The sequence below is a fragment of the Mesocricetus auratus genome, unplaced genomic scaffold (assembly GCF_017639785.1).
Source record: "Mesocricetus auratus isolate SY011 unplaced genomic scaffold, BCM_Maur_2.0 Super-Scaffold_100037, whole genome shotgun sequence".
Taxonomy (NCBI): domain Eukaryota; kingdom Metazoa; phylum Chordata; class Mammalia; order Rodentia; family Cricetidae; genus Mesocricetus; species Mesocricetus auratus.
The window spans coordinates 11,040,909-11,064,467 of record NW_024429215.1 but is presented as its reverse complement, the minus strand read 5'-3'; the positions used below and the strand labels follow the sequence as shown (position 1 = coordinate 11,064,467).

The 23,559-nt window shown below is 38.2% G+C and overlaps 1 protein-coding gene and 1 pseudogene across 1 annotated transcript; both read right to left on the bottom strand.

Annotated features, from left to right (window-relative positions):
- Positions 1-1,055: 1,055 nt before the first annotated feature.
- Positions 1,056-8,952, bottom strand: LOC101833110 (annotated as a pseudogene).
- A 13,132-nt stretch (positions 8,953-22,084) lies between these two features.
- LOC101828062 (vomeronasal type-1 receptor 4-like) lies at positions 22,085-23,035 on the bottom strand. Its single transcript, XM_005085643.3, has one exon. The coding sequence runs from the start codon at positions 23,024-23,026 to the stop codon at positions 22,085-22,087; it is 942 nt and encodes a 313-aa protein (XP_005085700.1). The 5' UTR covers positions 23,027-23,035.
- Between the last annotated feature and the right edge of the window lie 524 nt (positions 23,036-23,559).

Sequence of the window (23,559 nt, the reverse complement as noted above, 5' to 3'; positions counted from 1 at the left end):
TCCAATTTGTACATGAACAAAAATTATATCATGGATTTATCTGTTTATGGACATATAGGTAGTTTCCATTTCCATGCTATAGCAAATATAACAAGAATGAACACGGATATATGTATACCTCTTTGGAAGAATATGGAGTTCTTTGGGTATATATGCCCAGGAGTGGAAGAGTTGCATCATATTGCAGTCCTGTTTTTTGTTTTTTAAGGTATCAAAAAGCTAATTTCTACAATGATTCTGTAAATAGGTTTCCAAAATCTTTTGATGAAAACAGCATTACAATAGTGACAAACAAGCTAACATCACAGCAGTAACAAAGGAAATTGACAGAAAAACAGCCACTGTGAACACAGATGCAAAATTTCTCAAAAACATATTGGCAAACAAATATCAAGCTAACATTGAAACTCATTCATTTTCATTGGTTTCTGTATGAATTGGAAGATAGTCATTATATTTTTCACTGTGTGGTAAGTAAGATGTTCTTTTCTGAGAGTTTGTTGGGGGCTGTTGCTACAAGCTTCAGAGTAAACAAACCTCATTATCTCTAGTGCAGCTGAAAGCAGAGTATTTGGGAAATTTTGCCTGAAGATATTTTCTGGTATTGGTGCAGGCTTGAGTAGCTGTGAATGAGCGGGATCCTCTTGAAACACAACTTCATGACCAGACATGGTTTCAGGTTTCTTTGCCATTAGAATATAGAACCCATGAGCTACTTGTGAAATAACCAAACACTCAGGGAGCCCATGAAGAATGAAAATCACAAAAAGGACAGCTTTATTGAGAGCTGTTTTGCTAGATTCTTTGTGTATCATCCAGACAAAGAGAAGCCTAGAAGCTTCAAGTTGAAGAGAAATATATTCCTCATACAATGAAATAAGCTCAGATACATGTTTATTTTAATCAGCCAACAAGTCTCCCAGTCACAATATTTGCTTAATAGTTAAATGATAAGAAACTACCTCCATAAATTTGTACACCGATATAGTGACAGTGATATGTGAGTAAATTTCTGTTCACCACAAAAAATATCATTTTCATACCCAAAATAATAATCAGTGATTTATATTCCTTATCCTGACCAAATTGAGTCTATGTACCCTGCAGTAATGTTTCATAACAACCAAGGGAGCAAAAGAGGTAAAACCCAGAGACGCGAAGTGAGTGATGTTCACCTGCCACCAGCTGTGGTTATTAAAAAGAGCTATGCAGCCTTGTAAGATAGAGGACACAGTGTAAAAAGCCAGAAAGATAAGCACCAGGACCAGGATGCTCTGGATGGCTCTGGACTCGGGAGGTTCTTCTGGAAACATGGGTGCTATGGATATGTTGAATCCTCTGCTTGTGACTGTATAGAGTGACAATCATGGAGCCACTAGACCAGGACATACCTAACGAAAAGAGGATTTCAGGGCACACCACAGTAGCTGCATATAATGAGTCACTGATTTCACCCTCTCCTACAATAGAGCAGTATCCAAAATCTCGTTTCCTGGTCACATTTTTACTGTTCCCTTTGACAAACAGGTACACAATGTAAATGAAATGTATCAGCACGTAAAAGATCCAGAGGGGTGCAATAGAGAAGCCAATATACTTTGGAGCTTTGTCTCTTGAATCCTTACAAAGGAATTGAGTGTGACTGGTGGTCATGGCCTGGAAGACACTCAAGATGCATGTGGTGCTAATGGACACACTCCGACCAACTCTTTGAATGTACAGAAGTAGTCTGCATCCAAAATCACTTAAAAACTGCTTCAAATCAAAAACTGCTATTGTGTGTGGCACTCCTACAGAGAGAATGGACAAAGCATTGGCTGCCATTAGGTGCATGAGAATCAACTCTGTGGGCTTTGATATGAATTCTCCACAGTGGAATATGTAGTAGAAAAGAAGAGAAAATTTTCCCAGAATTCCAGTGGTTGTTTGAGATAAGAAAATGATTTTTATGGTCAGAGTCCAGAAGTTTATTCTTCAACTGTGGATGACTTTCTTTAGCTAATGACTAAAGACATTTCTCTGCTCAAAATGAATAAAAAGAATTAGTAATTCAAAGAACTACTGACAAGCTAAATTAAAATGTGGCTTGGAACTCAGGTGTACCATCTCAGTCTAGATAACAAACTAGAATTTCTCAAAGAAAATGACAAGAAAAATTATTATTTATAATGCATGTGACTGGAGATGGCTTATGGTATAAGATACTACCAACCAAGCATAATGTAAGGCAATGAATATATACTTGTATTTTCTAGCTATGCTATAAGAAAATACAATGTGAATGATGAGTTAATAATTGAACAGATGCCAATTCTTAATGTATATCTCATCTACAATTTAAATATGAGTAGTGAAAAAATATAGTAGCATTCAGAATAAATATACAAGTATTCATAAGAAAATTTTATTCATCCCAGGGATGCAGGGATGGATCAACATATGAAAATCCATAAATGTAATCCACCATATAAACAAACAGAAAATGAAAAACCACATTATCATCTTACTAGATACTGAAAAATCCTTTGACAAAATCCAACACCTCTTCATTACAAATGTCTTGGAAAGATCAGGGATATCACAAAAATATCTAAACATAATAAAATAAATATATACCAAAACAACAGCCAACATAAATCAAAATGGATAGAAACTCAATGTAATTCCTCTAAAACCAGGAAAAAGACAAGGCTGCCCTATTCTACATATCTTTTCAATACTGAATTTGAAAATCTAGCTAGAGCAATAAAATAACAAAGGGAGATTAAGGGGATAAAAATTAGAAAGGAAGAAGTCAAACTTTCACTATTTGCAGAGCATATGATAGTTTACATAAGTGACCCCGCAAAAAAACCTCTACCAGGGAACTTCTGTAACTGATAAACACCTTCAGGAAAGTAGCAGGATACAAGATTAATGAAAAAAATCAGTAGCCCTATTATATCCAAATGATAAATGGGCTGAGAATGAAATCAGAGAAATATCAGTGGGAAAAAAAATGGAGTCTTGAAATTCATAGGCAAATGGATGGAACTAGAAGAAACAAACTAGTGTGAGGTCACACTGTCACAAAGGACAAACATGATATGTACTCACTTATATGTGGATTTTGGACATAGAGCAAAGGATTACCAGGCTATAACTCACACCTTCAGAGAAACTAGGAAGCAAGGTGACCATAACAGAGGCATACATGGTGCTCTAGATAAGGTGAAAACTTCAAGACTTCCTGAGCTAATTGGGGCGTGGGGGGATAAGAGAGGAATTTAGGAAAAAGAGCATGGGAGAATTGGAAGGGAGAGGATGACATGAGGGAGCAGTAAGATTGAGTCCAGGGAAGAATATAGGAGAGAAAGAAGAGAAACCATAATTAAAGGTGCCATTATATGTTTAAAGAGAAATCTGGCACTAGGATAATGTCCATAGATTTACAAGGATGAAACCAACACACAATTTAAGCAGTAATGGAGAGGCTACCTTAAATGCCTTTCTCTGGTAATGAGGTTAATTACTACCTTAAATGTCATCCTAGAGCCTTCACCCAGTATCTGATAGAAGCAGAAACAGACAACACTTCCAAACACTGAGCTGAACTCCTGCAATCCAGTTGCAGAGATGGAGAACTGATGAGCAAATATGTCAAGTTCAGGCTGGAGAAACACAAAGAAACGGCTGACCTGAACCAGGGGGAGCCCATGGAACCCAGACTGATAGTTGGGAAACCAGCATAGTACAAGACCCCTGAACCTGGGTGTCAATTAGGAGTCCTGTGCAATCTATATGTCCTGTGGCAGTTAATTAGTATCATCCGTAGTACACAAATGGATCCCAGACTGATAGCTAGGAAACCAGGATAGTACAGATACAGATTGCTGAAAGTGGTTGTCAGTTAAGAGGCCTGGGAAATCTATGGGGTCTCTGGCAGTGAATCAGTGTTTATCCTGAGAATACAAATGGACCCCAGATGGGTAACTAGGAAAACATCATAGTACCTATCCAGACACCTGAATGTGGGTGTCAATTAAGAGGTCTGGCCATCTATGGCATCTCTGGCAGTGAATCATTATTTAACCCTAGTATACAAATGGGCTATAGGAGCCTATTCCATATAGAGGTATACTCTCTCAGCCTAGACACAGGGATGAGGGTCCAGGCTACAAAAGATATGGCAGGAAGGGCATGGAATAGGGGATTGGTGTGGAGAAGTGGAGTAGTGGAAGGAGATGGAACAGGGATTGACATGTAAAACAAGCTTGTTTCTAATTAAAATAAAAAGATGAGAAAAAAGAAAAAAAAGGCATAGGATGTACTCAAATGCTGGTTTGAGTAGCAACTTATAGGTTACTAATTTTAGGGCTTGCTCTTAGGAAAATCATATCACACACACAAACACACACACACACACACACACACACACACACACGTGCAACCCCAATTTAGGACTGTTAGACCATTGACAAAATCCAATGGGATGAAATCCCACAGAATCCTCAACAGAACAGTATTAGGAAAAATAGAACACCAGAAATGGCAAGGAGAAGGTCACTATCTGAAGAATGATAAACCAATTAGAGAAATGTTCATTGTTTCTATGGAAACTGTGTCTACAATATATAGGCACAACTCAGAGGCTCTGTTAATAGTAGGAAAGAAGGCAGTGGGTTAGACAGCCCATCCGTGCTTCAGGAGAAGACTGATGACACAGTACTCTGCTCCTAAAGATAGCGATGACTAATGTCTTCTTTAATACCATAAGGTCACCTTAAAGAAGTGGGCGGGTGCAGATGTTGATCAGTACCATTCTGAAATTAGAAGCATCAGGGAGGTCACCATTGCTCCTTCCACCAATGATCCACACAGAGACAAGCAATTGGATATCAAAGACTAGGGCAGAATTACCAGAGTGTCTTTAAATCTGGAAAAGTTAAAACAAAATGAGTAAATGATCTGAGACCTAAGAACTACCCCATAGTATCAGTTTCTCCTTCTCCATATCCTGGCAGTGGCTCACATCTCAAAGAACAGATACAGTGGAAATAGGAAGCACTATGTTAATTGAGGGAATATTGGGCATTGAGTATCGATAGCATACATTGTATCTCAGTGTAGTTTCTTAGGTTATAAGTTTACAATGTGTGATTAGGGAGTTAGTGTGTGTAAAGTAGTCAAAATAGACTGGGGCATGTAAGAGGATTAAAAAGATCCTCTGTGAAAGAGGCTTTTGAAGGACGGACAACATATATGATTACAGCATAGAAGAAACATGCAGGGATCATATAATGGGGAGTATCTGTAGACAGATGCAAAAATTTGGGAATGGTTCCATCAAAAAATATGAAATTGGAAAAAGCCTTAAGGAAAATGCAACATTTAAACTCATAAAAAATTAGCAACCAAAAAACAAATGATTATTAAAATGACAAAAGTAAGGAAATAAACGGTTGAATACACCAAATTTGGGTATACTTCAATGTAAAACAAGAAACTCATATCATGGTAATGTCCTTGAATGTCACTACACTCTAGAAAAGTGGTTACATTTGTTCATATGAAACAAATACAAGCAAAATGACAATAATATCAGCTTTTAGAATAAAAATAATTTAATTTTACCATCAAAGAAAACTTAATTACATACTCCAGTTATAGTCTTGGGAGCTTAAACCTGCACACTGCCCACACATACCCATTAACAGTCCTTGATCTAGTGCTAATACAGACACAGGATAGAGTTCTACCTAGCCAAATACCAGTAGACCCTAGGAATCTAAAATATTGCCTTATGCCTCATGTACTGGGTTCCAAGTGAGGTTTCCCTTACAAAATTACCATGATATACGTGATTATGAGATTTCTTTCATTATTTGAAAATGAACACATAAGGAAAAATAGGAAATTGAGTTTGGTTTAAGGTAGTTTGAGGTGTGGCTTCCAGTGTCTGCTGTGAAGCTCATGGACTCACAGCTAAAGACTAATATCCAAACCAACATCTTCTAGGTATTTGTAAAACTGTTGGTAATTAAGCTGGAAGATCACAGAAGGGTTCATCAGGACAGTATCAGAAATAGGTTCTTTACTGATGATTTTGCTGTTTCTTCTGATGATCAGACACATGAATACTATGACTTGGTTTTGTTTTTCTTCCTGTTCCTTCTCTATTGATTCTTTGGGAGTTTCACATAATATACACCAACTCTAGTTACCTCTCAGTCTGCCATTTCCACCCTCACACCTGCAGTGTCCCCACAAAAGAAACAAAACAATGAGAGCAAGTAAGCAAACAATTAGAAAAACAAAACAACAATAAGAAAACACCTCTTAGCTTCTCCTTTTCGGCCACTCCAACCACACTTCCTTTGTGCTGGTGTCATTGGGGGTCACTGTGTCCTATCAGCTTTACCAGCAATCGATCATTGAAATGGGCCAATTCTCTGGTTCAAGGTCTCTGGTTTCTGGTACATCATCACCACAAGAACTTCATGGGACTCCTCTGGTTTATCTTGTGGCTGCTCCCCTTATTGGTGAGCCTGAGAGTATTGTTTCATAGCACTGATCCCTTCACAAGCTCCAGCAGGTCCTACATGGGTAGATGTTAGAGGGGACAAACCAAGGCTAGGCTTTGGGCCTGGATGGTAGCTGAGCTGTTCAGTCTGGTCCACTAAGACCACCCACCTCAGGTGGGGGTGAATGAACTCACTTATGGCTATCCTTCAGGATTGGTTTATCACTGCCTATGATTAAGGGGGGAACCATCACTCTGAGTTCAGGGACAAGCAATGACATTGTTTCACATACACACTATTCAACATGAGACAAATGAAAACGTGAAAGCCTTTTTATAGTTCTACCTACCTAGGCTTACTTACCTGCTGAGAGGCGAAAAATATATAGAGAAAATTGACACCAGTGCACCTGTGTTGCCACATCTGTGAAAAATACAAATATTACAAGTATTGACAAGTCAATCTCTTTCAAGGGCAATTGTAGTATTTGATACTTCTTAAACTCTATCTGTTCTGCTTGTTTGAATATTGAACATTTGGGTATCGACCTGCATTCCTTGTAATGAATTAAGAAGTTATGTTGAATAAAAGAAAGAGAAGCCAGGGTCAAAACTACAGTGTGAGAACACTTCTATGCTTAGAACTGTCAGGTCACTGAGCCCAAACTGCTTATGAAATTTGTCTTTACAAATATTGAGATCTGTACATGAAGTTAGAGAGTGGTGATGTTGGTCACATCCATTGGTGTCCTCTAACTAACATGAAAATTTTCAGTTTAATTAATTGTTTAGACTTAAGTATATTTTAGAAAATACAGCTTTGTGAATCAAATATAATTTTATACATGGATAACATTGATAACAATTTATGACTCACTGCAATAGTCTCAGTTTGAAACATTCTTTGATGTTTAAAACTAGACGATCTACACAGTAGCAATATTTCCACTGTCAGTAACTGAACTAAGAATTACATCACAAGGTCATGTAGGTCTTTAAATCCAAAGAGTGCTTAGAGTCAAAGTGAATACTGAAGGACTTGTACATGGAGAGTATGACACAAACACAGTCATTTTAGTCTATGTCAAAGCCATGAGAGATGTTTTGAAACACCCCATCCTTCTATGCAGTCTGTGCTCCTCACTTGATTAATGTCACTTTGATCGTATCCTACTCTATGCTTCTTACCATAAAAATTTTCCATTGTGTGGGACTACAGCAGTGACTCAGTCGTAAGGAAAGTGTGCTGCTGCACTGGATCTGGGCTTCGCTTGCAGAACTCACATGGTGCCTAACAACTGCCTGTAACTCCAATTCCATAGAGTTCTGTCACAATCTACTGGATTCTGTGGCATTGCATTCCCATAGTGCTCATATTTACATGCATGGAAAACACACGCACACAATATGGGAATAGACACACAAATCTTTGACGATATACGTTTTCAATTAGTCACTTAAGTTTGTCTCAAAGGAAAATGCCAATTTCCAGTGCTTCTGAACTTTTAGTAATTACAATGTGATCAAGGTGGTCTGACCTGACTCCTAGTTTGATATCAGAAGCACAAGTTAGACCTGATTTTCCTGATGCCAACAGAAATATGAATTGTTGTAATTGCAAGAGTAGAAACTATACGTACAACACAGAAAATACTGTCAATATTACAAAATGCAACATTAAACACTAAGGCACAATTAACAAATAATAGCATGAGAATATTAAATTTCTGAAAATTTTGTTTAAAACTAAGCATGTATTTGCTCCTTCTAAATTATTTGTCATTAGTTGCTGACAGTTTGTAGCTGCTTAGGAATACATTATGCTGATCATATTAGCCTCAAATTCAAGAGATTTGCTTTCCCTTGCCTCCCATGTGCTCTGATTAAAGGTTTTCAACATACATCTGACTGTTTTGCTGATTTGTATATTGATGAGTCTCCTACAGTGAAATATATGATGTATTCAAATATAAAAGAGGCATCTGAGACAAAAAAAAGTGCAACCGGAAGAATGTGAAACCTTAAAAATTTTCAAGTGAGATATAGCTTACTAATAATGAATACAAATTCATCTGAGGAGTAGAACCCTGCCATACCATACACAAGACTCTGCACTCCATATCAATAAGTATAAATGGAGAGTGAATTCAAGACATCAGGTTCTGTATAATATTAGGGCATGATGAAACCAGGGACAGTAGCTCATGACAAATTCGATCCTGTCTGTCATTACATGATACTCACACTGCACCTTCCCTTCCACTGTCCCTTCCCCAATTGAAGAGGGAGAGACCTCTCAAACCAGTCATTGTAAAATGTCTACTCACTACTGATTTAGACACTTCTTCCATAAGGAAATCACAAAATGAAGTGTCATATATGAATACTATCGACTTCACAAACAGTCACATCGTGCATTTCCCAGGGATGTGTGACCCGTACATATCCATTCTCGACTTTACTATGACATTAAAACATGATATAATGAACTCAAAAATAATACTGAAGATGTAGTCCACTCGTCATGCAAGCTGAAGTGAAATATAACATTGAATTTTTACCACAAGCCTTCAGCACATTCAGAAAACAGGTTTTTATTCTGCTTATTCAGAGTCACATAAAATGGTGGACTTGTAGTAAAAAACAGCAATGCACACAAGGTTAGGAAAATTTGGATATTTCTAACTCATCTCTCAATTGTGCAATTATTCTTGTGCATTTTCTGTTCCTTGAATGTTTTGCCCAAGATCCCATTAATAAACATGGACACTTTCTCAGTCCTCTCTTCTTTGTTAACTCTGTCCCTCAGACTGAAATACATAGTACTCACCTGGCTTCTTGTCTGTGCAGGCTGATGGGTTAATTGGGCAGATCCAGACTCATTAATAAGCATCACTGTGGGAGAGTTAGAACAAAGGTGATACATAGATCTGTGACTCTGTGACCTCACCTCCCTCCAGAGCTGCAATTTTATTTCACCTTCAGTGACAAGAACCGCACTCGCTGTGGGAGGATAGTTAATGTATGGAAACATTCTAGTTGTTATTTAGCAAAGATATTTTAGAGTTCTTGTGTGTTTTTCCACTGGGATTAGGTGTTACAAAGAGGCAGTGAGTTTTCATGGATCCTGAATGATGACTGAGTCTCTTGGGGGTGGCACTGGAATCTCAGAGATCAGATTCATGGGAAAGTGAGCGAAGTCTGTTTGCCCCTTTTTATTCCATACTTGACTGACTTCTTGCAACACAAACAAACAGTTAATTATTTGAAGAATTTTTGAACACTCATTACTTAAAATATTTGAGTGTTTTGTATATGAAAATATGTTTTAGTCAACTGTAAAAATGATTATCTTCTTTCAATAAATGTGTTCATAAAATATAAAATTTTTATAATGAAGAGTATGTCAAATCATTTTAAAGTCATTTTTGATAACTCATATTCCTTGATAAAATATATCAGTTCATTAACTCATTTATAATAGGCATTTTTGTTTCCTTGGTATTGAGTTTCCATAATATTTTATAAATAATGGGTTTACTTCCTTATCTGAAGTATAGTTGAGAAAATTTTTCTCAAATTTCTCAAATTTTTCTCAAATACTCTCTGTGTGCTCTTCTGGTAAAGTGTTGTGCTACTCATAGACTTTTTAATTTCATGTATTATGACCTGTTGATATCTGGGTCAGTTCCTGTTTTTGTGCTACTGAGTTCTGTACAGAAAGTTAAAATGTAGCCCCAAAATCTTTGAGTATATTCTGTATGTTTCTCATTATTTGTTTCAAATTTCCTTTATTTCAGGCATTATTTTATGAATTTATCCATGTGTGTGTGTATTTACTTATTTAATGAGAAACAGTCTTACTATGTATGCTTAGCCATCTTGTACCTTACTGTGCAGATGAAGCTGGTAAACTAATACTAGAATTTCACCCTCTATTTCCTCCAGGATGCTGGTATTTAATGTGTGTTGCCATATATAGCTGTGATTCAGGTTTTAGATTAAGGTGTTTGATCCATTATAACAGAAAGCATTGCATTAGAAATTAATCGAGACTGAAAATGTTGCTGGATATAGTACTCTGGGCAGGCATCCATGGTCTCATTTTTAACTTAAATTTAAATTAAGCTTGTTTCATATGTCAATACCAGCTCCCTCTCCCTCCCCTCCTCCCCTGACACCCACAGATACAAAAAATTGGAATAACACCCTGTATCTTATCAGACCACCATGCATTAAAATTAGAATTCAACAGTAACACACATCGCAGAAAGCCCACAAACTCATGGAAATTGAACAATGCACAATTGCACCATCCCTGGGTAAAGGAAGAAAAAAAAATTAAAGACTTTCTCGAATTCAATATGAATGAAGGCACAACATACACAAACTTATGGGACACTTTGAAAGCAGTGCTGAGAGGAAAGTTTATAGCACTGAGTGCCCACATGAAGAAACTGGAGAACAGTCATACTAGAGAATTAATAGCACAGCTGAAAGTTCTAGAACAAAAAGAAGCAAACACACCCAGGAGGAGCAGATGCCAGGAAATAATCAAATTGAGGGTGTAAATCAAGTAGAAACCAGGAAATCACTGAGAAGAATCAATAAAAAAAGAGTTGGTTCGTTGAGAAAATCAACAAAATAGGCAAACCTCTGTCCAAACTAACCAAAAGACAGAGGGAGAGCATGCTAATTAACAAAATCAGGAATGAAAAAGTGGACATAACAACTGACTCTGAGGAAATCCAGAGAATCATCAGGGCATACTTTGAAAATCTGTACTCCACAAAATTCAAAAATTTATAATAAATGGACAATTTCCTGGATAAATATCACTTGCCAAAACTAAATCAAGAACAGATAAACAATCTAAACAGTCCTATAACCCCTAATGAAATAGAAGCAGTCATCAAAAGTCTCCCAAACAAAAAAAGCCCAGGCCCAGATGGCTTCAGTGCAGAATTCTACCAGAAATTCAAACAAGAGCTAATTCCAATACTCCTCAAAGTATTCCACACAATAGAAACAGGAGGCTCACTGCCAAACTCTTTTTATGAGGCTACAATTACCTTGATACCCAAGCCACACAAAGACACAACTAAGAAAGAGAACTATAGACCAATTTCCCTCATGAACATCGATGCAAAAATAATAAAATAATAGCAAACCGGATTCAAGAACACATCAGAAAAATCATCCACCATGATCAAGTAGGCTTCATCCCAGGAATGCAGGGACAGTTCAACATTAGAAAATCTATCAGTGTAATCCGCCATATAAACAAACTGCGAAAGAAAAAACACATGATCATCTCACTAGATGCCGAAAAACCCTTTGACAAAATCCAGCACCCCTTCATGATAAAGGTCCGGGAGAGATCAGGGATAACAGGAACATACCTGAATATAATAAAAGCCATATACAGTAAACCAACAGCTAACATCAAATTAAATGGAGAGAAACTCAAAGCAATTCCTCTAAAATCAGGAACAAGATAAGGATGTCCACTCTCTCCATATCTCTTCAATATTGTACTTGAAGTTCTAGCTACAGCAATAAGACAACAAAAGGAGATAAAGGGGATACAAATAGGAAAACAAGAAGTCAAACTTTCACTATTTGCAGATGATATGATACTTTACATAAGTGACGGGAAAAACACCACAAGGGAACTCCTAGAGCTGATAAACACCTTCAGCAATGTGGCAGAATACAAGGTAAACTCAAAAAATCAGTGGTGCTATTATATACAGATGATGAAGTGACTGAGAAAGAAATCAGAGAAACATCACCCTTCACAATAGCCATAAACAGCATCAAATATCTGGAGATATGTTAACCAAGGAAGTGAAAGACTTGTATATCAAGAACTTTGAATCTTTAAGGAAAGAAATCAAGGAGGATACCAGAAAATGGAAAGATCTCCCATGCTCTTGGATTGGTAGGATCAACATAATAAAAAGTGGCAGTCTTGGCAAAAGCAGTCTACAGATTCAATGCAATCCCTATCAAAATTCCATCACAATTATTCAAGGACTTGGAAAGAATATTAATCAACTTTATATGGAAAAACAAAAGCCCCAGGATAGCTAAAACAACCCTATACAATAAAGGAACTTCAGGAGGCATCACCATACCTGACTTCAAGCTCTATTATAGAGCTATAGTCCTGAAAACAGCTTGATATTGGCACAAAAATAGGCAGGTAGACCAATGGAATTGAACTGAAAACCGTGATTTTAACCCACACACCTATGAACACTTGATTTTTGACAAAGAAGCTAAAACTATACAATGAAAAAAAGAAAGCATCTTCAACAAATGGTGCTGGCATAACTGGGTACTGGTATGCAGAAGACTTCAGATAGGTCCATGTTTATCGCCTTGTACAAAACTTAAGTCCAAATGGATCAAAGATCTCAACATAAATCCAGCCACACTGAAAATTTTAGAAGAGAAACTGGGAGATACTCTTCCATGAGTTGGTACAGGAGACCACTTCCTAAACATAACACCAGTGGCACAAAAACTGAGATCGACAATTAACAAATGGGACCTCCTGAAACTAAAAAGCTTCTGTAAGGCAAAGGACACAATCAACAAGACAAAAAGGCAGTCCACAGAATGGGAAAAGATATTCACTAACCCCACATCTGACAGAGGGCTAATCTCCAAAATTTACAAAAAACAAAAGAAGCAAGACTACAAAACACCAAAGGACCCAATTAAAAGGTGGGGTACAGAACTAAATAGAGAATTCTCAATAGAGGAGGCTAAAATGGCCAAGAGACACTTAAGAAAGTGCTCAACATCCTTAGCCATCAGGGAAATGCAAATCAAAACAACTCTGAGATACCATCTTACTCCTGTCAGAATGGCTAACATCAAAAACACTGAAGACAATTTATGCTAGAGAGGATGTGGAGAGAGGGGAACAGTCCTCCACTGCTGGTGGGAGTGCCAACTCGTACAGCCATTTTGGAAATCAGTTTGGAGATTCCTCAGGAATATGGGAATCAATCTACCACAAGACCCAGCAATTCCACTCTTAGGCATATATCCAAATGAGGCAAATTCATACAACAAAGGTATCTGCTCCACTATGTTTATAGCAGTATTTTTTACAATATCCAGAATCTTGGAAGCAACCTAGAGGCCCCTCAACTGAAGAGTGGATAGAGAAAATGTGGTACATTGTCACAATGGAGTATTAATCAGCAGAAAAAAACAATGGAATCTTGAAATTTGCAGGTAAATGGATAGCACTGGAAGAAACCATCCTGTGTGAGGTAACCCAGTCACAAAAAGACAAACATGGTATGTACTCACTAATATATTGATTTTAGACATGGATCAGGATAGTGCCAGTCTGCACTTTCACTGATAGAGAGTCTGGGAAACAGGAAAGAACCTAAGAGATATGCATGGTACCCAAGAAAAGAGGAATGAGGCAAGATCCTCTGAACAGTTGGGGAACACAGCGAGGGATGTGGGGGAGTGGTTGCTGGGAAGAAGAGAGGGGGGAGAAGAGGAAGAGAGAGTAGGTCATGGGGGAACAGGAAAGTTGGGTAGGGGTAGAATAGGGGGAAGAGGGAATCATAGGTTAGAAGACAGATCAGGCACCAGAGTGACCTCTAGTGATCTAAAGGGATAACACCAATTGGCAAGCTAAGCAATAGTGGAGAGACCACCTCGAATGCCCATTCCTGATAATGAACTTGATGTCAATAACACTCTGGGAGCCTTCATCCCGTGACTGATGGAAGCGGAGACAAACACGCACAATTAAGCACTAAACTGAACCCAAGAAACCCAGTGACAGAGAGAGAGGAGTGATGAGCAAATTGGCAAAGAATGGGCTGGCAAAACCAGCAGAGACAGCTGAACTGCACAGGGGAGAGCTCTTGGACACCAGACCAGCAGCGGGGAGGACAGCATGGGACTGATCTGGACCGCCGAATGTGAGTGTCAATGAGAAGGCCTGGGCAACCGATGGGGCCCTGAGCAGTGGATCAGTGTCTATCCCTGGAATACAAACAGGCATCGTGTGCCCATAGCACAAAGAGGGATACTCTCTCAGCCTGGACTCTTAGGAGAGTACGTCGACCCTACCCTGAGTGAAATGACAGATTCTGGATATGGCCTATGTGGAAGGAATTGTTAATAGGGTAGGAGGCTGGGGGGATGGGATGGTAGGGAGTGCTGGAGGAGAGAAGGGAGAGGGAACTGGGATTGACATGTAAAACAAGCTATTTAAAATTAAAATAATAAAAAAGGAAAAAATAGAAGAGATGTGGCATCCAGTTGGCAACTAGGTATTTCTACATGTCTATGAATCAAGTTTACGGTATTTAAGAAGCAGAGTCTTTCCTTATATGGACAATAGTTCCATAATGATTCTGGAATTTTGACACTTCCCTTGATAATCTTACATGTATCTCTTAACTTTCAAATATCTAATCTGCCAATTTGAGACTATTCAGTAGAGCAACACAGTCAGTCAAATATGAGAAGACTATCTAATGAGAATGGAGTCAAAGGAAAACCTGATATCACAATTAGCACGGAGATAATAAGAATACTTAGTATAATATAATACAATTCATTTTATAATGTTGATGTACAAATATTCTGGGAAACATGAAAATTTTGTACCTTGTGGTGAAACAAACTTATTAACTGCATTTCTTTTGATTTTTGAAATTTAAATATAATATCATTGCTTTCATTCTGTTGAGTCCCTCCAACACTTCAAGTGTACACCTCACAATTTTTCCTATAGCCAGCATTATATTCAGTTTTCATAAGTGTTTAAAAATCTGGTTGCTGGTTCCCAGCCCCCACAGATTTCTGCACCTTGTTTGTCAGCTGATAGCCACAGGTGCATCCTGTTCTCTAGTCCTGGCTTACTGCCCCAGCCTTGCCCACCTGACATCAATATCTAGCACGAGTAAAATACTAGTTCTTACACCTTGTCTTCCTCCATTGTGCTGTAAGTCTGTATATAAGGCTTCTCACTCCTTATAACACACACAATCAGACATTCAGCATGCAAACACACACACACACACACACACTTCTCCTACAATAAAGACATACACACAATATCCTGATAATAAATGTAGCAGACGTCTTCTCTTAGCACAAACAGTTGGACACAGCTTCTTTCATTTCTCAATATCTCGTACTTCTTTGTGGTACAGACACCATATGTGGAGGTCCCACCAAGATTTGGAAAGATTGGGAAAGTAAGAAGGAAGGAGACAAAACATGGAAAAGAAAGAATTGAAAACAGATTGATTAAATCTCCAGGCCTTCACCCGACACCAATGTCGTGAAAGAAAGGAGATCCTGTGAGCTCTCCCTCAGGTTAGGAAGGTGGATTGAAAAGGGGTAGCAAGTTAAAAAGGAAACAGTAAAAGTAAAAAAAATAGAGTAATAGTGATAAGTAAATAAGAAGGGAACCATTGCTCCTCCCAAAAATCATCCATACAGGGACAATCAAGTGAACTATCAAGGACTCGGGGAGAATTGCCAGAATTTCTTTAAATCTGAAGAAGTTAAGACAAAGTGGGTAAATGAGTTGATACCTTAGAACTACCACATAGTATCAGCTTCCCCTTACCCATGCAGTGGCACTGGATCACACCTTAAAGAATGGCTACAGCAGAAAATAGAAAGTATTGTATTAAGTGAGGTAATATCGGCCAAGAGATATCAATAGTGTACATTGTGTATAAGTGATGTTTCTTAGCTTACAATTTTGTAAATGTGTGATTATGTGGGAGTTAGTGTGTTTAAAGCACAAAAATCAAAAGTGGGGCACATAAAACTAATTAAAAACAGCCTCGGTAAGAGAGGCAAGTATTGACAAGGTACTTTGCTTCAAGAACTCTTGTGGCCTTTGAGATTCCTTGAACACAATCACAAGGAAGTATCTGTTCCACTTGTCTGAAAAATAAATATTTGGGTATCCACCTGCATTCATTGTAATGAAGTAAGAAGCAATGTTGAAGAAAAGAAACAGTGACCAGAGTCAACTACATTATGAGAATACTCCTATGCTTAGAACTATGAGGTTACTGAGCCCAATGTCCTAATGGTCATTTTTCTTCATAGCTATTGGTTTCACACATAAAGCTAAAATATGGTCATGCTAGTCACATCCATTGATATCCTCTAGTCTAACATGTAACTATTCACTTTTAACATTTTTAGTGTATATTGGAAAATATAAATTTGTGAGTTAGATATAATTTTATACATGAAAACTAGTGACAATTTATGACTCACTGCAATACTCTCAGTTTGCAACCTTCTTTGATGTTTTAAACTGGTTGTCCTACACAGTAGCATTATTTTACTATGAAGAACAGAAATAAGAATCACTAGGGCATGGGACTCTTTAAATCTAAAAAGAGCTTAGAGGGACAGTGAGTACTGGAAAGATTTGTACATGGATAATGAGGCTCAAACACAGTCACATCAGTCTGTGTTCAAAGCCACCAGACATGTTTTCAAACACACTCCAAACTTCTATGCAGTTTGTGTAACTCACATGATTATTTTTCACTTTGTTTGTATCCCATTGTATGCTTCTTACTGTAAAATAATTCCATTGTGAGGGACTAGAAAAGTTGCTCAGTGGTTAGCAAAGTTTGCTGCTTCTGCAGTATATCTGGGATGTGTTTTCACAACCCACATGGTGTCTCACAAATGCCTGTAACTCCAATTCCATGGAGTTCGGTCACAATCTACTGTATTCTTCAGGCACTGCATTCCCATAGTGATCATATTTCCATTCAGGGAGAACATACATTCACAAAATACAAATACAGACACATAAATTTTTGTAAAAATAGGGTTTTCACTTAGACATAAAAGTTTATCCCATAGCCAAATCTCAATTTTCGGTATTTTGAGTTTTAGTAAAGTTCGCTGTGTTCAAGGTAGTCTGACCTGACAGAAAACTGCCCTGACTCCTTGTTTCATATCAGAAGCACAAGACAGACCTGACTTTCTGATGCCAACAGAAATATGAATTATTGTCATTGCAAGGGTAAAGGCTATAATAATTTCTACAGAGGAAATACTGACATTATTTTTTTTTGTTTTTACGAGACAAGGTTTATCTGTATTGTTTTGGAGGCTGTTGGTCCACCCCGGCCTCGAACTCACAGAGATCCACCTGCCTCTGCCTCCCGAGTGCTGGGATTAAAGGCATGTGTCACCACCACTTGGCAGAAATACTGACACTATTAATCTGTGCAAACCACAACATTAAACAATAATGTGTGATTAACAAATAATAGCATGAGAAAAACTTTAAGGTCCTGAAATTTTTCTTTTAAAAGTTAGCATGTATTTGCTCCATTTTAATTTTTTTCATGAACTGATGCTCTGACTGCATAAGAACTCATTATGTTGATCTGATTGGCCTAAATTCAAGAGATTTGCCTTCCCCTGACTACAATGTGCTTTGATTATAGTTTTTACCATTTTCCTGGATAATTTGCTGATTCTGATATTGATGAGTGTATTGTAATGAAATTTATGAAGTGGAAGAGAGGCATCTGAGGCAATAAAGTACATTCTGAAGAATGTGAAACCTAAAATACTGTCAAGTGAGATACACCATACTAAGAATGAATACAAATTTAGCTAAAGGTTAGAACCCATGGCATACAATGCACAAGGATCTGCCTTCCACTATCAATAAGGATAAATAGATTGTGCACATGAGCCACCAGGTTCTGCTTCATATTAGAGTATGGTGAAGCCAGGAAAATAATTCATGACAACTTTGGTATTGACTGACATTGCCTGATGATCACACTATTCCTTCCCTTCCATTTTCCCTTCCCAAGTTCAAGAGGGAGAGGCTTCACAACAGTCGTTGAAACCATTGCCATTCACAACCAATTCAGATACTGCATTATAACCAAATCATAAATGTAGTGTCACATATAAATACTTTGTACTCCACAATCATAGTCACATCTTGCACTTACTAGAGATGTGTGCTCTGTACATTCCCATTCTACTCTTTAGAATTTAACCATGTTAAAATAAACTCAAATAATAATGCTGAAGATATAACTCATCATATATGCTGATGTAGATTATCACATTGGCTTATCACCACAACCTTTCCCCACATTCAGATTTGGGCGGAATTATATTGCTTTTACCTGCAGTCACAATCAGTGGGGGAACATATATTGCAATAAGAAACAACAATGGATAATATTCGGAAAACCTGAAACATTCTTCCTCATCTCTTACCTAAGCAATTAATTTTTGTGCATTTTATCTTGTCCATGGATTTGTTTCTACCCCAGGTCCCATTACCAAACATGAGCACTTACTCAGGCCTTTCTTCTTTGCTAACTCAACCTCTCAGACTGAAGTACACAGTACTCACCTACCTTCCTGTCCTTCTAGGTTGGTGGGTTCATTGGGCAGATCCAGACTCATTAATAAGCATCAATGTGGGAGAGTTAGGGCAAGGGTAATGCAGAGGTCTGTGACTCTGTGACCTCCTTTCCCCTCCCTCCAGAACTTCAATATTCATTTCACTTTCAGTGACAAGTGTAGTGCTAGCTTTGGGAGACTAGATAATTTATGAAATGCTTCTAGTTATGTTAGAGTTCCTTGTAAATGTATCCGAAGGGATAGGTGTTTTGAAGCTGCATTTAGTTTTCATGATCCCTGAAGGTTGACTGGAACTCCTGTGGAAGTTGTTAGAAATTTTGAAGCCAGATTCATGAGAAAGTCAGACATGTCTCTGTGTCTCTTTGGATTCCACACTTCACTGATTTCTTCCAATACAGACTAACATAGTCAATTTTCACAATATTTTAAACATTTCATTACTTAAAATGTTTGACTCTTTTGTACATGCATGTGTTTTACTCAGATCTACAAATGATTATCTTCTTCCAAATCCTTTCTTATTCATCCACTCTATTTATCATGAGTCCCTTAATACTAGCAAACAAACAAAACCTAAACACAAAAATCACCAAGTGTACTTAGTGACTTTGATTATCTGATAGTAGAGTGGCACTTATTATTGAATCATGAGCAGTCTCTAAAATATAGAAATCAGAGCCGGGCGTTGGTGGTGCACGCCTTTAATCCCAGCACTCGGGAGGCAGAGGCAGGCGGATCTCTGTGAGTTCGAGGCCAGCCTGGTCTACCAAGCGAATTCCAGGACAGCCTCCAAAACAATACAGAGAAACCCTGTCTCGAAAAACCAAAAAAAAAAAAAAAAAAAAAAAAGGTAAATCAGACACATCCCCTCCCAGAAGTCAGTTGTTGCCATTAGGTCTTCAGGTAAGTGTGGGATTTCCTGACCACCTCCACACTGGTGAGATTTTTCTTCATGAATATGTGCAGTTGTTGTTCATACTGTTACAAAAAGTGAATTCACCCGTGCATGGACCTTTTTCTGTCTGGATAAAACCAGTTTTCTTGGAATCATCTGTAGTCAGAAAGGGTTTCTTTTTAAGGTTTTATTTTTAAACATTTTTAAAGATTTATTTATTATGTATGCAGTGTTCTTATGCCTACTTGCCAGAAGAGAGCACCAGATCTCATTAAGTATAGTTGTGAGATACCTTTTGGTTTGTGGTTCCTAGGAATTGAACTGGCTTCTTTTCCAGAGGTCCTGAGTTCAATACATCAGGGATCATCATAGAGGAAGAGGTAGAAAGTGTGTTAAAACTTATATGTTAATCTCTGAGCCATCTCTCTAACCCCAAAAAGATAGGTTTTAACACACTTTCTACCTCTTCCTCTATGATGATCCGTGATTCTTGGGAGGAAGAGGTATTATATGAATGTCTGATTTTTATCAGGGTTGTTCCAGCATATCTTATTCTCATTACCTTGAATAATGTAGGCCTCTGTGTTAATCCCCATAGACTGCAAAAGGAATTTCTCTAAAGAGGGTTGTGGGACATAGTAATCAATGGTCATAAAGATAAGAGCCTAGAAGCCAGTTTATCACTGTTTCCATTTAGCTTCTTGTGCCATCTATTGAGGCCCTTTATTTCTCCTGGCTAATTTTGTCCAATTTTGGTATGATGGTTTTGCTTTATCCAATTATATTTCATGGTGTGTGTCTCCTAGTTGTATATCAAAATCTACCAGTGTAACCTCTAGTGATCTAAAGGGATGACACCAATTGGCAAGCTAAGCAATAATGGAGAGACCACCTCGAATGCCCATTCCTGATAATGAACTTGATGTCTATAACCATCCGCGAGCCTTCATCCAGTGACTGAAGGAAGCAGAGGCAAACACCCACAGTTAAACACTGAATTGAACCCAAGGAACCCTGTGACAGACAGAGAGGAGCGATGAGCAAATTGGCAAAGAATGGGCTGGCAAAACCAGCAGAGACAGCTGATCTGAACAGGGGAGAGCTCTTGGACCCCAGACCGACAGCTGGGAGGCCAGCATGGGACTGATCCAGACCCCCTGAAGGTGAGTGTCAGTGAGGAGGCCTGGGCAACCTATGGGGCCCTGAGCAGTGGATCAGTGTTTATTCCTGGAATACAAACAGACATCGTGTGTCCATAACACAAAGAGGGATGCTCTCTCAGCCTGGACTCTTAGGGGAGTGCCTGGACCCTGCCCTGAGTGAAATGACAGACTCTAGATATCCCCTATGTGTAAGGAATTGGCAATAGGGTGGGAGGCTGGGGGGAAGGGGAGTGCGGGAGGAGGGGAGGGAGAGGGAACTGGGATTGACATGTAAAACAAGCTATTTAAAATTAAAGTAAAAAATAAATAAATAAATCTAGTTAGTTTGCAATGAGACACAGAAAGGAAGTGGATCTGGATGGAAGGGGAAGTGTGGAGGCCCTGGAAGGATAAAGGGAGAAGAAACTCTTTTCAGACAATGTAGATACCCTGTGGTGTGAGAAAAATCTATGTTTAATAAAGTGTGGAAAAATACTAGCAAACAAAATTCAAGAACATCTCAAAAACATCATTCATTTTTAATTGATTTTGGTATAAGGTGAAAGATTGAATCACAATTTTAGTCCAACATAGTAGGGAAGATCCCCATCTTCCCAGATGTTGCTGAGGACTGTTGCTACAAGGTTAAGAACAGCCAAACACTGTTTTTTTCTGGAACAAGAAAATTATCTGGGACATTATCACTGAAGATGAATTCTGAACCAATTTTGGGCTAGAGCACCTGTCATGGGACAAGGGCCATCTGAAGCACAAGTTTATGGCCAGTTATGGTTTCTGTTTGCCTTACAGTTAGAGTGCAGTATCCATAAGATGTATGTGCAGCAGCAGCCAAGTTTACCTGACAGGAGCATAGCCACAAGAAAGGCAACTAGGTCACTAGCTTCTTTCCACATCATCTGGGCAAAGGAAAAATGCTACTATCTGACAGTTGGAGTTAATACAGGCTACTAATTCAACCATCTGATTAAGCTCCCATACTCACTTAAGTCAATCACGGAGAGACATGGTACTAAATCCCTCACTTTCTTTATTGATTTTTAGGGTGCTAATTGAGTATACAATTTGATATTGTGAAATGATTCTATTTTACATACTTATAATAAAATGAGGAGATATTTTTTTTCTTATCCAGGCCAAACTGAATCTGTACACAATGGAGTAATGATTCCTAAGAACAAACGGTCCAAAAGAGGGAAAACACAGAGAAGTGAAGTGAGAGATGTTCACCAGCCACAAATTGTGGTTATACAAAAAAGCAATGCAGCTTCGTAAGATGGTAGAGAGCGTATAAAAAGCCAGAAAAGTAGACACCAGGGCAAGAATGTTTTGAGTGGCCCTGGACTCAGTGAAATTTCTACTGGAACTATGAGAACTAAAGATGTATTGAACCCTCTGCTTGTGTTTGTACAGAATAGTCATCATGGAGGCACTGGACCAGGCTATGAGCAGAGAAAAGAAGAATTCAGGGCACATTGCCAATGTTGCATAGAGCAAGTCACTGATTTCATCATGCCCTGCAATAACACAGTATCCAAAGTCTCGCTTTCTTGTTGCATTTATGCTATTAATTTTGGTACCTGGGTACATAAAGAAAATGAAATTTATCAACATATACAAGACCCAGAGCAGGGAAATAGAGCACCCAATGTACTTTGCAGTTTTGACATTATGATCTTTGCAGCAGTATTTCCTGGGACTTATGGTCATGACCTGGAAGACGCTCAAGAGGCAGGTTGTAAAAATGGACAGACTTCGACTAAACCCTTGAATGTACAGTAGGACCTTACATCTGAAATCATTCAAGAACTTCTTCAGTCCCCATACTGACATTGTTTGGGGCACTCCTGCTGAGAGAATAAGCAAGGCATTGGCTGCCATTAGGTTCAAAAGAATCAAATCTGTAGGTTTTAATGTGCTTTCTCTGTAGTAAAGGACTAGATAGTAGAAAATTACAGAGAAATTTCCCATAATTCCTGTGGTAATTTGTGATAAGAAAATGATTCTGATCACCAGATTCCAGAAGTCCATTCTGTGATTCAGCACAACTTCCTATAGAATTCAGCCACGGTACCTCTCAGGTCAAGAGGGTAATGAAAATGATTATATCCTGGGAAGAAGGAAGATATCATTAATCCATGGAACTACAGAGAGGCTGAAACAAAGGGTTAGTTATATGCAGAATTTCAAGACCAGCCTTGACCATATAAAAAGACCACATCCCAATAATTTTGACAGAGTAGCTTCTTTCCATGTGTGTTACTGTGTGATTTCTCAATACCTCAGAATGCACACACTGATGGAATTGGGATCCTAAAGTTTCCTACAAATGAAACACTCAGATGATAGGCTGTTGACCTGTGGAAAACAAGGAAGAGTAGCAGGCAGTATAAACTAACATAATGTAAGACTTTCAGAATATATTGATATTTTCTAGTCACATTGTAAAAGAAAACAACTTAAAAAACAACCACAAAACTCACATGAAGCAATTCATTTTTCCAACATCATATGTTAATGATTATTTAGAGGTTTCACATAATGCACCCTGATCACATTCACTT

What these genes read in the sequence shown, in the direction of transcription:
- LOC101828062 (XM_005085643.3), bottom strand. Translation starts at nt 23,026, where the DNA reads ATGGACTTCTGGAATCTGGTGATCAGAATCATTTTCTTATCACAAATT.